Source organism: Biomphalaria glabrata, chromosome 3 (assembly GCF_947242115.1).
Source record: "Biomphalaria glabrata chromosome 3, xgBioGlab47.1, whole genome shotgun sequence".
Taxonomy (NCBI): Eukaryota; Metazoa; Mollusca; class Gastropoda; family Planorbidae; genus Biomphalaria; species Biomphalaria glabrata.
The window spans coordinates 24,154,699-24,170,752 of record NC_074713.1 but is presented as its reverse complement, the minus strand read 5'-3'; the positions used below and the strand labels follow the sequence as shown (position 1 = coordinate 24,170,752).

The window sequence follows — 16,054 nt, the reverse complement described above, 5'->3', positions numbered from 1 at the left end:
CTGAGTTCTGCCAAGCACATTAGATTACATCCATTGATTTCTATTTCCTAAAGACATTTTTTAAAAAGTATTGAAATTAAATGTCAGTAAAAGCTAAGAAACTTTTAAAAGATAGATTTTAATTGATAAAATTATTTTGGGTAAGGATGATTTGGATGACAGATTTCTTCTTGGAACAGATAAAGACTAACAACTGAAGACTAGACCTCACAGAACATATTTTAAATATAGAGCTAGATATACCCTAAATTAATGTTAGTGAAGAAACAATTTTTAATTTTTTGTGTAAATGAAAAATCTCATTGATTTTTTTTCCTCTCATTGTTTTACTTGTTTTTTGTTTGTAAATTAGCATAATTACTTAAACAATTATTTTTGAAAATAAAAATGTTCCACTTAAAAACAAACATGCACAAGCCACCGTATGCCAAACACACACGTAATATATAATATATCACATTTATTAATGAGCATAGTGTTAACTATGGATGGCTGCCTGGTCGTGTGGTATTTGCTCGTGATATGTGGTCTTGAAAGTCCCAGGTTCAAACCCTTCCCGCTGCAATCTCCTGCCATCCTGTGGGAGGTTCGTTTGGGTATTTTAATCCTTACTACCTGGGACCATGATATTAATAGGTTTCCCCCAGCCCCATAAGTTGTACATAAGGTGTACACAGGATGACATCTCTCCTTTTTTTTGGTGAAGCTACTATATATTAAATAATTCATTATCATTTCCACTTAAAAAATTACATACATTTTTTCCATCATTTTCTTTTGATTTGGGCAATATTAAAACCCACACTTGCGTTACAATGTGATTTAAAAATAATTACAAAACAAAATAAAAGACCAAAATAATGGATACAAATATCTCTTGTTCTATGCATGAATAATAGGTTAGACACAAACACAGATACAAATCATGGATATGTATCATTCTTCTTTAAAAAAAATTATCATAAGAATATACACAATGTGATCAAAACATCTCCTGCCAAAAACGACCATGGTGCCAGAACGTCTGCGCCAAAATATTATACTTTGACATTTACACCATGAAATCTCTCTTTCTTTCTAGATTAAAATTATTGAGTACTTATCAGAATAAGGCTCTTAATCTAAAAATTTCAGTCCTCATATTGCTGAAGTTTTATTTTCTTCATGAGTCTCACTGCAATGTCCTTAATTCAGAATCTTTTCTCGGTTCAATAGTTGTCAAGTGTTAGAAAATTAAAACAAAAAGATGCCAAGCATTTATTAGTTTGTTGCAACTAGCCTATATTTTTCTTTTACTTGTGTCTAAATCAGCATTTAATACAACCAACCTTTACTCTTTTAAGAAGATATTCTTTTTTCTTTTTGTATCTTGTGGAGGCTGCCCTGTTCCACTTCTTCCTTCTTTCAATTTTTTCTTCTTCTGTTAATTGTTTTGTTTTTGTCGCTGCCTCCCTGTTCAATCTCTTACTTTGTTCATATATTTCTTCTTCTGTTAATAGTGGAGAACATGTTGACGGGGTTTCTAACTATATAAAAGGAAAAAATAAATTTATCTACAAAATGTTTGAGAAAATGTATAAAAATCACCTGTGACACTGGTATTGCAAATTGAATACAAATCAATATTTCCAGATATATGTTTGATGACAATATTTAAGCTTAGTCAGAGATTCTTGAAATAGTGAAAATTATTTACAAATCTACTTTATAAAATTTTATACTTCAATAACACAAATTGGAATCAATTATGAATAAGCAAGCACAATAGCTCAAGCATTGAGACAGAATATAAATCTGTATGAATTATGGATCCACAGTGATAGTATCAAAATGAATCACAATTAATAATGGGTAATGAGTTTTTGATTTTGCACCTTTTATACACCGACATCTCAGAATAGGTTTCAGAATTAAGCTGTTGCTTACTGCCACATAATTTAAGTTTTATTTTAACTCCATGGGGGTTTTATGACTATTTTTATTTTTAGCTCTACCAAAAGCTTCTGAACATTGATTTCTAGAAAAAAATGGCAGATTTGACAAGTTTTATTCTGTGACAGCAACCATTAACTTAATGTAAAAGGGTTTGAGTATAAAGATCTGGATGAGTCCTAGCAAGTGTGCCCTTTTGACATCCTAAAGATGGTACAATCATTAGAGGTTTTGTGTTAAGTCAGAAAAGGATCAGATAAAAATTGTTTATCTCCAATCAACTCTCCTTTTCTTCCGGTTATTCACAATCAATAGCAACTCAGTACAGCTGTGGAAATGCTTGCTCATGGCATTGAATTTATAGATCTGGGGGTTAAGAAAAATAAGAAAATAGTGAGAGCCATACACCAAGATGTACAAGACATCGTATAGTTCAGTTATTCTCTTCTAAGCCTTCTTCCATCAAAGAGCTGGAAGAAACACTCTTCCTCTGTTTATTAGTGATAGAAAAACATCAAACCTTTTCACTATTCTTAGGGTGTTGCATACGTTTCCTTCTGTATCTTGCTCTATCAGCCACCCTGTTCCGTCTCTTCTTTTCTTCAATTTTTTCCTCTTTTGTTAATGGACGAGGACATGGTGTTAGGGTTTCCAACTACATGAAAAGGGGAAAAAATTAATTAAATTTAATCTACAACACAAATGTGTGTAATAATGGCTTAAAGCAGTCATTTATTAAATGAACATTAAATCAATAGAATGAAAAAGGATTTTTTTTTTATTAAACACTTCATTTTCTCTAACAATATATATAAAATATATAGTCTATTGTAGCCTGTATTACAGTTATCAACACAGCTTGAATATATGGACAGATATACTAGCCGATATTACAAACTCTGATCAGGTCTTAATTTGCATATCAGTGCATAACATTAGAAACAAAATAATAATGTTATAAGTAAAGCAAATGGGTGAATGTAAAGTATTAATGAAAAATAAATTGTTATGTTTATTTTATGTAGATGTAGAATGCACAAGATTATTCATGCCATACTTCTATACCTAACATTTTTTGTCAGTATGTTGAAAAGCCTCAAAAACCTTTTAGGCTTTGTCAAATTGGCATTGCATTACATTAGCTTGCACACATAAACAGGGGAAATAAATGTAGATGTCTATACAAATAGCAATTCTTAAAGGTAATACAATTAAATTGAATGAAAAACTTTTTTGTTTTTAGCCATGGTGATACAAAAGATAGCGATTGAGTTGTATGACTGCTCTGCGATGCATGTATGTGAATGTGACCTTTTGGTCATGTCAAACTAGACCACTATGCAAAAAAAAAAAAAATCTATTGTGTTCATTGAGTTTGGCAATTTTTCTTTTTTTACAAAGCTTATTGCAACTCACTCTGGTAAAAAATGTGTACGTTATTTCTCCCACACCCATTCTTGGATGAAGTTGAAACTTAGAACAATTATTCATTGGCATAGACAAGACATGAATCAATTAGAAAAATTAACCAATTAGTAAATTAATTACTGGTAATTAATTATTATGTCCCGCAAAGCTCATGCGATGCTCTGTCACAACCTTATTAAGTGGTCAATTTCCAGTTCGGCATAGGGTTTCCTTGTTTGACACACTATCTCTATAAGTGATTTCTAAAATACGTCATTTTTGTTGAGCCACTTTACTATTTTCTCAATTTTGGCATATGACTTCCAAGTCTCACATGCATACGTGCTGTTGGCATGATGATTGTATTAATTTTTGTCTCAAGTCCAATAGCTTGGCATGTCCAAATAGGCCACAACCTTAAGAAAAATGCTCCTTGCTTTTTCTATTTGGTACACTATGTCAGGGTAGACATCCCCATCATTTGTTATGATGTGGCCTATATCATATGTGAACTTGTCAAACTCTTCAAGTTCTGACTCACTAAGTCCATAATGTGACCTTTACCATTAGTATCCAAGAAAAATTAATGCTTAGTTTTATCAAGATTTGTCAAATGGCACCAACATTTCTAGTAAATCTAGTTTATTGGATAGCACCTTTTTGTTTTCGGCCAGAGCCAGAGATGTCCAGATTTTAAAATAAGATAATTGGGATTTGATTAAACATGACCTAGGGTCGGGTGGAATTATAGGAAGCTGATAGAACTTATTATCAATGACAAAAACAATCCTGAAAGTTCGATATCTGATACGATATAAGAAGTGAGTAGCTCATTATCATTGTTAGTTAGTCATTGGTCAAACTCGTTAGTTGTTGATAATTGTTTCTAGTAGCCATTGTTACAAGTTTTATGTATTGGACTATTATTTCAACAATAATATTCTATTAAAGTTATTATTACACAAGTGAGTGATACTTTTAATTATTTATTTTCTTGAACTAAGTTAGAAAGCATTTAACTAAAGAAAAATATATTCAGTGCCATGTTACTTCAATATATCCTAGTAGTGAGTTGCAATAGATTTAATGGCAATTGCGAATCTTCATATACCTTTGGATTGTGGAGACAATACACAGCTCTCCCCAAAAGAACAAAACATGAAAAAGACAAATAGTCTTAATTACGCTCTCTGGCTATTCTTGCTTTTCAGTTCATAATAAACAAAATATTTGATAAGCTGTATAATACGTTTTGGCTTTTTTTCTATTACATCCTGAAAATTGTAACACTCACATAATATTTTAGCACTTGGGACTTTGTCTAGCCTCACACTCACCAACCAGGGATCAAAGAGGTCCTAAACAAAGCCAAATTGTGGGATATTAAAAGGAATAATGCTGAAAGCATTCAGTTGGCAAAGGTGTTAGGAACCAATATGGAAACCTTATCCCATGGTTGAGAAAAATAATATTAACATAGTTATTTTATTTAAAAGTTTAGAAAAATGTTTAGCAACACAAGATTTTAACATGAAACATAGTGATGGTATCCAGCTCCAGCTGGATTTCAAATTTTACCATTCAGCCCTATCCAGTTCCACAGGGATATCAAAAGGTCCTAAGCAGTGCAACCCAATTTATATATATATATTATGCTGCAATATATCTTGAAATATTGACCCTATTAAAATAATATGCTGAAAAGTTTGACAAGAGACAGCAGATGTTCCCCATTCATACATACACACATAAACTCCCATGATACAATGACGAAAATGTTAAATGATGAGGGAATGACATTAACATACAGTAAAGAATGCTTACATTTCATGTTGGACATGTACAACATTGAATCCCTATCCATAATGTACTCACCCTTGGCTGTGATATGAACTCTTCCTGGACATATTCTTCCCCTTCATTGCAACTACTAAGCAAAATCATTTGCTCTGGCATTTCAATCTGGAATCCTTCAAGAGCTTGTGCTATGTCTTGCTTAGTAAGTCCTTTATCAAACAGCATCTTGATCAGAGTCTCTTTGTCATGAGTTTGAGAAACTATCATTTCTTTCAGAAAATCATTGTGCTTTATGAGATCATTCAACTCCTGTATGTAAATCAAAATACTAGTAATGAGCTTTTGGGGTTATTCTGTGAACTGTGAGCTGAAATATAATATCAATTTATACAAACAATAAAAAACAATCCACTACATTTTGAATATGTTTTCAAATAACTTTTTTTTATTTAAATAAGCACAAGTATCTATATATATGGTGACCCGTCAAAATAGCGCGGACAAAATAGCGCGAAATTTCCAGACAAAATAGCGCAAGACAAAATAGCGTGGACTTATATGTGATGTCTCTATCTTTTCAATATTAATAGATCTGAAATTATGCCATATTTGCAGAGAACGAGAGTTCTTTAAATTTAATATCAATCCCCTTTTTCACCTTTGATTAAAATGCATAACTATATTGCCAATGAATGGAATCAAGCCAGTGATGGAATTTCTACGTGACATTTCCTACACTTTAACTTTGTGAAAGTAATTGTGTGTGTGTGTTAATTTGACAAGTATCTTTGCGTGTTTTCGAAGTACACTTTTATAATGTAAATAACTTCTATATTTTGAAATTATTCATTTTACTTGATTATGATATTAGCTTATTTATGTTTTAAGATATCTCAATTTTTTCCTGCAAAATGACTGAAAAATTATGATAACATTAAAACAAAATACTTTACGATACCGTATCTAAAGTATTTTTTTCAAAATGACTAAAATATATTTTTTTGCGCTATTTTGTCGGCGCTATTTTGTTCGCGCTATTTTGATGGGGTACCCTATATATATAATTCTCTTCTTCCATAAACAGGTCAAACAAGAAGTAAAGGAAAGATCACTCTCTTATTTCTGCGGATAGTCACCCCACGAAAAAAAAACAAGAAGGGGGGGGGGGGGGGGGGAGAACACGTTTTCCCAGCTCGCTACGGATGGCTGCGCGCTGGACTGTCAAACCCTGTCCACTCCCATCCCATGGTTTGGACTAGGAAGTAAACTATCATCAACTCTGAAGGAACATCCGAAACATGTAAAACATTTTACAAACACTAAATAGCAGGGCTGGACTTAAGCATTGTGGGGCCCTATTCGAAACGGATTTCGCGGGGCCAAGTTTGGGTAGGGAAGCGGACAATAAGTCAAATTTAAGAGTTTGTATTTGAAAATAAATTCGTCTATGCATTTTATTAATTCTTTACTACGTACAGAATTACTTTACGAGCCTTGTGTGTAGCAAATTCATACAGTATATCATAATAATTCTGTTTCCCACATAGATCCCGCTCAATAGCAAGAATTACCAAATGTTTCAATCTATCTTTGAGAATTGTTGATATCAAATAATTCTTCATTAGTTTGAGGCGGGTGAAGCTTCTTTCACCTGATTACACAATTACGGCTAATGCATAATGCCGTTTTTATTAATAGCGCATAGGATTGGCGTTTTCCATATTGAATGACACCCCAAAATGACAATTTTTTCTATGTATTTCCGTATATTTTAAGGACTTTTTTGTATATTTTGCAATTTCGAGAGATTTCCAGGAGCTCCTGGTAAATCAACAGGAGTGCGCGGGAAATCTGTTTTATGTTATAAAATGGTTTAATTTAATCATTTATGCACCTTGAATTAGCGCGGGTTCCATGAAAGTGCGGATCCTTCGGTCACATAGGTTGCAGTGGCCTAAGACCGGCCCTGCAAAATAGCGGCGTATGCTATGCCACCAGTCGACTAGTATATATATATATATATATATATATATATATATATATATATATATATATATATATATATATATATATATTCTCAGGAAAAGGTGTCTCCTAGTTCTGACCTTCTTTGTAATTTTTCAATATTTCATACATTCTCAATGAAAGGCATTTACCTCCAGTTAAGATTTGTTGGTAGACTACTCAACATTAAAATACTAAGTGCTTAAATGAAAATTAGTCACCATTATTAGGAACATGCTTCTCACAAATAAGGCAGCAGTGGTGACGCACCCACCTAGAAAGAGCCTCAGTCACTAATTTCCTCTTTTTTTCAAAGGATTTCTAGGATTATGTAAAGTAAAGTAAAGCTCCCCTTTCAGACCTTGTGATCTATAGAGCAGTCGATGGAAAGGGCATCTGTTTCTGTGGCCTATGGTTAACAAGGGTGTCATGGGTCCAGCACAGCGAATAACCGCCTTTACTTTTCCAAAACTATTGTCAGGTACCCATTAGAGGTAGGTGGACTCAGAGGCGCCCAAAGATCCCGAAATTAAAAATCCCAGTCTTCACCAGGATTCGAACCCAGGACCCCCAGTTCAGAAGCCAAGCGCTTTACCGCTCAGCCACCGCTAGGATTATGTGCTAACAATAAAAATAACAAAGGCAAATGTGAAAACTTCTTGACTCAATACCATCCTTTATCTTGTTGGATGCTGTACATGAAATCTGATCCTGTTCCAAGAAGAGATATATAGCACATGGGAGAGGATGCCTCAACTTTTGCTAGAACAGAAGATTATCATGGAACCCAAGATGGAAACCCAAATTGCATTTCAGCGAATGAAAAAAAAAAGAGAAAAAAAAAAAAAAAAAAGAAAAGGCTCATAAGACCACTTGGGAGATACCACTTGAATCTGTGAAATGTTATATAAATTTATCAATAGGTAATGTAAAATTTTATTTTATTTATTTATTTTTACAGTATTGAAAATAAAATTGGACATCACCTATTGAGAAATTAATATAAGATTCTTAAAAATTCATGCTGGTAATAAATTTAATTGACTTTCAAGGTATTCAGAAAAATACATTTGTTCCCAAGGAAATGCAAGAGGCATTTAGATTCCCTATTCAAAAGGTCATCATTAAAATATGATACATCAACAGTGATTGAAATATTCAGAACTAGTTGCCATGAATGCTAAGGACACTACTCAATTTAAACAAAATTGAAGTCCAAATCTAGATCTGTAAAATGTACTAAACCTTTTCCCTTTCATCATTGAGTTGCTTGAATTTGATTCTCTGTTTCAATGAGGCCCTTCTGTTGGAACTTCTTTTTCGTTCAATTTTCTCTGTGTTGTTCAACTTGGTCTTTTCATTGGAACTTTTTATCTCTAAGTCTTTTATTGGTAGCTGTAGAATACATGATATTAAAAGTTAATTCTAGTTTAGTCTTTCAATTAAATCATCTTTATTATAGGTATTAAATTATTGTTTTTTTAAGCCAGTGAGAAAAAAAGCACAGGACTTATCCTAACAGTGTCCCACTTAAGTCAGAAGATGGCACAGTCATTAGAGATCCTGATATAAATGAAATGATGTACTTAACATAATGCTGATATTTATCAGATTTTAAATATTTTTTTTCTGTGTCAGCTGTTTCAATTCCGAGCTGTTCAAGTTATAGGTCATCTGGACCAAAAACCCGCAGAAGAAAATCAGCACAAGGAATAGGACATCCAAAAGATTTAAAATACAGAACAAACAGTCATATACGTCAACACCTCATTTATATCAAGTTCTATGAGTGCCGTTCAGCGCTTTTCAAATAATGAAATATCATTTTGCACAAAACAAAAATAGTTGTATTAAATGTTAAAACTTGAAAGACAAAAAAAATTAATTTGAAAAATATTGACTACTGTGCTGATTACTAGTACATAATTAAACATGAAAAGAATTCAGTCCAATAACACAAATGGTAAGGAATGACATGGTACACACAAAATCAATTTTAAATGTGAAAAAAGTGGTAGAGAATTGTTGATGTGTGAGCTAGAAATTTGGTCTTTTGATTTATATATACGTATAAATATCACTTTTCATCTTGTTATAAAGCTTATATCAACTCTGTATGGTAAAAAGTGATACCCCGTCAAAATAGTGCAAACAAAATAGCGCAGAAAAAAATATTTTTAGTCATTTTGAAAGAAATACTTTAGATATCGTAAAATATGAATAAAGAGAATTTTTTTGTTTGTTTTAATGTATTCCTAATTTTTCAGTCATTTTGCGGGAAACACTTTAGATATCTTAAAACATAAATAAGCAAAAATCATAATAAAGTAAAATGAATACTTTCAAAATATAGCATTTATTTACATTATAAAAGTGTACTTCGAAAACATGCAAAGATACTTGTCAAATTTACACACACACACAAACTTTCACAAAGTTAAATTGTAGGAAATGTCACGTAGAAATTCCATCACTTGCTTGTTTCTGTACAATGGCAATAACGCTTCAAGTCGTCTGTTAAGTTGGTGGTACTTTGTGTTGCTTGCAGCTTTACTTCGTTCTCTAGCATTGTACCTCAGAATCTTGTTCTCAGTGTTCTCCTGTTCTCTGAGGAAGTGAGAGATTAACTTGTACACAATAGGGTGATGACCGCCATCAATAGTCAGTTGAAATGTATGGTGCCATCCCTCCACTGAATTGTTTGTTCATGGTAGATTGTCCTGCACAGGATCTCTAACATTCCATAATGATGCGGAAAGCTTGGAGTCACTCTGCGGTTTCGTCTCTGGCGACCAATAGGCCTATAGTTGTCTCAATAGTCATACAAATTCAAATACAAATGATATAAAATTTAAAGTACTCTCGTTCTCTGCAAATATGGCATAATTTCAGATCTATTAATATTGAACAAGATAGAGACATTAACAAAATGATGCCCAGGACATTAAATTACTAATAATCTGGTACTTTTATACACATCATATATAAGTCCGCACTATTTTGTCTTGCGCTATTTTGTCAGGTCACCTAAAAAGTTTGTACATATTATTTCTCCCACACCCAATCTTGGATCAAGCTGAAATTTTGCACACCTATTTCTTTAATATGCCAAAAAAAGAATCAATAAAAAAAAATTAACAATTAGTTAATTAACTATTGGTAATTAATTATTTTGTTTGCTATCTCAAACAAGAGAACAAAATTTTACTTGACTGATAAGGTGGTATAAGTTTAATTAGTCCCCTTTATTGTTTGAAGAAAGAAAAGTTTTAAATAACTATAAAACATATTTTCATAAGCAGCTTTCTGGCACAGTAGTCTACCATATTGGCTTGAAGAGGCTCGAATTCAGGTCACTCATTTTTCTAAAATAATTATATTTAAAAAGAAATCACCTATATTTCCCCAAACCCTAACCCTACCTCTTTCCAAATGGTCCAGACAAGTGATAGGATCACAGCGTATTGAGAAAGCTAAAAGCTGAAATTGCACTAAACAAAAACAATCGCACAGATTTATTGTTATTGGTCTAGATATATTAAAAATGTAATTATATGACTGATTCAAACTAATTGATACAACAACACTTAAGCTTTGTTTAAAAAATTTTTGTGTGTTTATTTTGCTTGTTGATAGTGTAATTCTACAGGGCAGGTGGGAGAGTGCATAAGACCCTCCTATACCCAGGCTTACAAATGACATCCTAAGAGCAGAATCAATGTTTTTGTTTGAAAATAACTGATGAATTAATGCCATCAGACAAAAAGAAATATTCAAATCTAATGTTTACCATATTTACAAGTTTCTAGTTATGGTGTACTTACCTTTGGTATAGGTAGTGGTGGGGCAAAGTCTGTCTGCATACCTTGATCACATCTAAGAAGAAACATTTTTTGATTTAATGTACACAACATCAGAGGCTGTACTATATTCTGTGCAATCTGCTGCTTGTTGGCCAATTCAGATTGGAGGTCTGTTATTTGTAACATGGAAGTTCTAGGGAAAGTGCCCAAAGGCTGTTCCAGCTTTTCTGTCATTGCCTGCTTATTGGCCACTTCAGATTTGTGATCTGTTATATGTAACATGGAAGTTCCAGGGAAAGTGCCCAAAGGCTGTTCCAGTTTTTCTGTCATTGCCTGCTTATTGGCCACTTCTGATTGGAGATTTGTTAAATGTAATGTAGAAGTTCTAGAGAAAGACCCCAAAGGTTGTTCCAGCTTTTCTGTCATTGCCTGCTTGTTGGTCACTTCTGAATGGAGATTTCTTAAATGTAATGTAGAAGTTCTAGAGAAAGACCCCAAAGGCTGTTCCAGCTTTTCTGTCATTGCCTGCTTGTTGGTCACTTCTGAATGGAGATTTCTTAAATGTAATGTAGATGTTCTAGAGAAAGACCCCAAAGGCTGTTCCAGCTTTTCTGTCATTGCCTGCTTATTGGCCACTTCTGAGTGGAGATCTGTTATATGTAACATGGAAGTTCCAGGGAAAGTGCCCAGAGGCTGTTCCAGTTTTTCTGTCATTGCCTGCTTGTTGGCCACTTCTGATTGGAGATTTGTTAAATGTAATGTAGAAGTTCTAGAGAAAGTCCCCAAAGGTTGTTCCAGCTTTTCTGTCATTGCCTGCTTGTTGGCCACTTCTGATAGCAGATCTTTTATCTGTAACATTGAAGTGTTAAGGAAAGTGCACAAAGGATGTTCCAGCTTTTCTGTCATTGCTTGCTTGACGGCCACTTCTGAGTGGAGATCTGTAATATGTCACATGGAAAAACAAATTGTGTTTGATATTATAGCATTTTCTAAAATGGTAAACCTTATTGAATAACTCTATAACTCTGAGTAGGTTAAATGGAAAGCAAGTGAAGTGTAATATACATGTTCTCCTTTCAATCCTGAAGCCAAATATGTAGGTCTTGCTTGGCTAATGCATCATGGGGCTATACAACAGCCTTAGAACCAGAAGCACCCCCATTCATGTGTATGAGGTCCAAAAAGGATGCTTTCATACCAGTGTACTTTATTACCTAGTAGAAAATTGATCTTGCACAGGAATACAAAACTAAATGTGTTAAATATTAGAAGAATGGATTTTGCACCGTACCACCACAGTATTACTGTAATAACATCAAAATAATGACGCATTGCTTAAAAAAAAAAGGTGAGATGTCCGATATGGAATACAAAAGGGGGGTTTGACAAGGCAGCTTTATAGAGTAAAGTGCAAAGTTCAAGTAGGCCTGATTTCTAGAGAGGCTCAATTGGCTCACTTTTTAGCACACCTGAAAGGGGAAAAGACGCTATTAGTTTTGTGTGAAATGTCTGTCTGTCAGTGAAAATGTTTTAGTCCATTCAAAGTTCTGATGCAACGGCTACTTTTTTCTTTTCTAAAAGCGAAAAATCTAATTTTTTAAATCACTTATTAAATGCAAGCAGTTTTTTCATAAAAATACACCACTTTTACAGCTATTCACTATTAATAGTAACAAACATGGGAGGATCTTAAGTAGGGGAGATGACTATTTAGCCTATTTATAACACATTTATGCAAAAGGTTTTGGACTTTTTGTTTAAAAAAATATTTTGTTTACATTTGTATTGCTACGTTATGTTAAGTTCTGTCCAACTAACTACTACATTTACCCAAAAATAATATTTACTTTTTTTTAAGAAAAAAAAAATCTATTTAGTATGCATATAAGTTAGACATAATTTGAAACAACAATTAATAAGTAGGTTTTCATATTATCGTGTGAACTGCAGTGCCATACTGCAACCATAAAACACCTAACTAAAGAATTTCTTTTTCTTTTTTTTTTGAAGATTTGAATAAGAGATTGACTCTTTAAAAAACAATTAGATCAATTAGATATTCATTATAAGACATCAGTTAGGCCAGGTTCGCATTTAACTTCACATTCACTTTCACCTATCCTTTGGTCTGCTGGACCGCTGGGGCACCACACAACATCTGTCAACCTTCTTTCTCCATTCTTCTCTGTCATTTGTCTTTGATAGAGTTTAATTCTGATGTTCTTTCTGAAAATATTGATATCTTGCCTTTTTACCTGCCAGGGTGGAACACTTCAGGGGCCAATTTTGAGTTTGTGTTTCCATACAAACTATCTTTGTAACATTGTTATTACTAAAACTTCTTTATTTGAAAATTTACAAAAGGACTGCTATATTTTTACTGTGCATGCACCTTTTTCTTCACTTCCAACACATATAATTTTTTTCCTTGTGGAATTTTTTTTTACCTACCGGTAGTGAAGGAGGCTTAGGGGTTATTTTAAATCTGATGACTCATCAGCTCAAAAAGACTTTAATATTTGACATATTTAGCATTTCCTTATTTAAGGAAACACTTGTGTTATAAATATAAAATATGTTGTGGTGCATTGAGTCTGAATTTTTTTATTCTAAGGGTTTTTCGAGCCCTATGGCTAAATATTAGCGATCAACATTAATTAAATCCCGTTGTTTTCATTTAATTCAGACAAATTTGACACACATTATTTGATTCCATAATTTATTTCAGACAGTCTATATATTTTGGCATCAATAAACTCAGATTTTAATTCTATATTAATATTAACTACATTTTAAGATCCCCAGGCATCTAGCCCCTCACATGAAATCATTAAGATGTTTTCAAATTATGCATAAATATGAACACAAAAAAAATAAAAATATGAACACACCTATTCTACTAAAATTAGATCTAGATTCTAGGTCACTGGGATAGTGACTTCTACAATGACATTTAGACTTATTTTATGTTTGCATGATTAGATACATGTGTGATCATGTGTGTTGAATGTTTGTTATTGAAGAAGATCTAGAATGTTTGTTATTGAAGAAGATCTAGAATGTTTGTTATTGAAGAAGATCTAGATACCTGCTTTATTGCCTTTATTATTCATTCTCTCTCCACTCATTTAGGCTTTACTCCTACTCCTGCAGTCCTAGTCCTGAGACAGTCACAGTGAGATGGACTGACTTAGCTAAAGTAGCCTAAAGTCTAAACTTTAGACTAAAGTTACAAAAATCAAAAAGAGAAAGAGAAAAAAAAAAAAACTAAAGAAGACAAGTTTAGTCTTTATCTAAACTTCCAGTCGTTCAGATCTATTCAATTCTAGATCTAGACTAGATTCTACTTTTCTAGATATTCTATTCTAAGACTAAGTCGTCTAAGTCTCAGTAAGAAGATATTCTAACCGTCTAACAACGTCACTAAGTTGCTAACGATCTCTAACTTAGTCTAAGTCTAAGTGAACTAAGTCTAAGTCTAAGTCGACTAAGTGACAGTAAGTTTGAGTAAGTCGACTAAATCTATCTTCTAGATCTACAGAAACAATCTAGAGTCTACATCTTGACATTTGAAATAGAGATCGATAACTAGGCTCTATCTAGATATCTAGAATGTATCTAGATCTAGATTAGATCATTAGATTCTAAATTAATATTTCAGGATTTCAGTCATGGCTGCGCCATATTTGTTTATGGTTTGACAATACTTCTCAAGCTTGGGTTTTTTCCTTAAATCTAGATCTAGTTTTTTTGTTGTTTTTTTTAATTAATCTCCAAGTCTTCTAAAATACCTATAGTCAGTAAATACAGCTTTTACATAACATTTTCACCATCATTATCCTCATTATCATCATCATTTTGGAACACCCCGAGAGCAAGGGGGTGAACTTACTCCAGAGGACACCATGAGGAGGTCGACGGGCACTGTCCCCCCATCATTCTCTTAGAATTTCATGAAAAATTAGGGCTTAAGAGGCTCAAATCTTTTCTCCCAAATGCCCTGAAAAAATACACACGGTACCATCAGATTTACCAAGTATGCTAGCTCCTCCTCTGTTCCTGCCAGAACATGTATAGTGTATAGCATCTGAAAACGCAAGTTAGTATTTTTTTTCTCCCGCAAATGCTTACCGAACCTTCGAAAGCATCCATACTCCTTCCAGGAAATTCTATTGAAAAATGTATATGAAAAGTTCACTTTTCCGACCTTGCGATCTATAGGGCAGATAATGTTAAAGTCATTCTTTTGGCCAACGGTTAACGAGTAGGGTGTCATGTGGACAGCACAACGACCAATCGCCTTTAGGCTTACTTTCCCCAACTAAAGTTAGGTATACCCATTAAAGTTAGGTGGACTCAGGTGCGCCCTAAAAATACCGAAATTCAAAATCCCAGTCTTTACCGAGATTCAAACCCAGGGTCCCTGGTTTGGAAGTCAAACGCCTCTCTATTGAAAAGTGTTTTGATAATTGGCATCCTTGTCTCATTCTCATTCCTAGCGTGGTTTTGAAAAGCTCAATTTAAACTTCACTTGTGGTCTGGTCATAAAGGCTCTGATTTGGAGATGCGCATAGAGAAGACTTCCGAAGCTAATGCCATGCTGATCAATGCCAAAAACAAACAAAAACAAGGTTACAAAGACAGTTTGTGTGGAAACACAAACTTAAAATCGGCCCCCGAAGTGGTCCATCAAGGCAGGAAAAAGGCAGGTTTCAATATTTTCAGAAGAATAATCGGTATTAAATTCTAACAGAAGTGGTCCACTCAGGCAGGTAAAAAAGCAGGTATCAATATTTTCAGAAAGAATATCATAATGAAATTCTATCAAAGGCAAATGACAGAGAAGAATGGAGAAAGAATGTTGACAGATCCTGTGTGGTGCCCCAAAGGTCCAGCAGACCAAGGGATAGGTGAAAGTGAATGTGAAATTAGATGTGAAACTGACCTAACTGATGTCTTATAATGAGTATCTGATTGATCTAATTGTTTTGTAAATGGTCAGTCTCTTTCTTATTCAAAGCCTCAAGCAAAAAACATTTCCGTAAAAAAAAAAATCCTTTAGTTTTGTGTTCCACGATTAATCATAACTCTGCAATTAACGCGATAATATG

General features: G+C 33.4%; 1 protein-coding gene across 3 annotated transcripts in view; it reads right to left on the bottom strand.

Moving 5' to 3' along the window:
- Positions 1–14,631, bottom strand: part of LOC106065316 (ciliary rootlet coiled-coil protein 2-like) — a 44,678-nt gene extending 30,047 nt beyond the window's left edge. The window contains exons 1-6 of one of the 3 annotated variants that reach the window (XM_056024114.1): positions 14,032–14,631; positions 10,965–11,881; positions 8,386–8,535; positions 5,215–5,445; positions 2,453–2,587; positions 1,329–1,526 (exon numbers count right to left, since the gene is read on the bottom strand). In XM_056024114.1, coding sequence (XP_055880089.1) covers positions 1,329–1,526; positions 2,453–2,587; positions 5,215–5,445; positions 8,386–8,535; positions 10,965–11,881; positions 14,032–14,071 — 1,671 coding nt within the window. In that variant the 5' untranslated portion in view covers positions 14,072–14,631. Of the gene's footprint in view, positions 1–1,328; positions 1,527–2,452; positions 2,588–5,214; positions 5,446–8,385; positions 8,536–10,964; positions 11,885–13,834; positions 13,935–14,031 lie in introns of those variants that run through there. The other 2 variants (XM_056024115.1, XM_056024117.1) reach the window with 2 other exon arrangements.
- Positions 14,632–16,054: the final 1,423 nt, after the last annotated feature.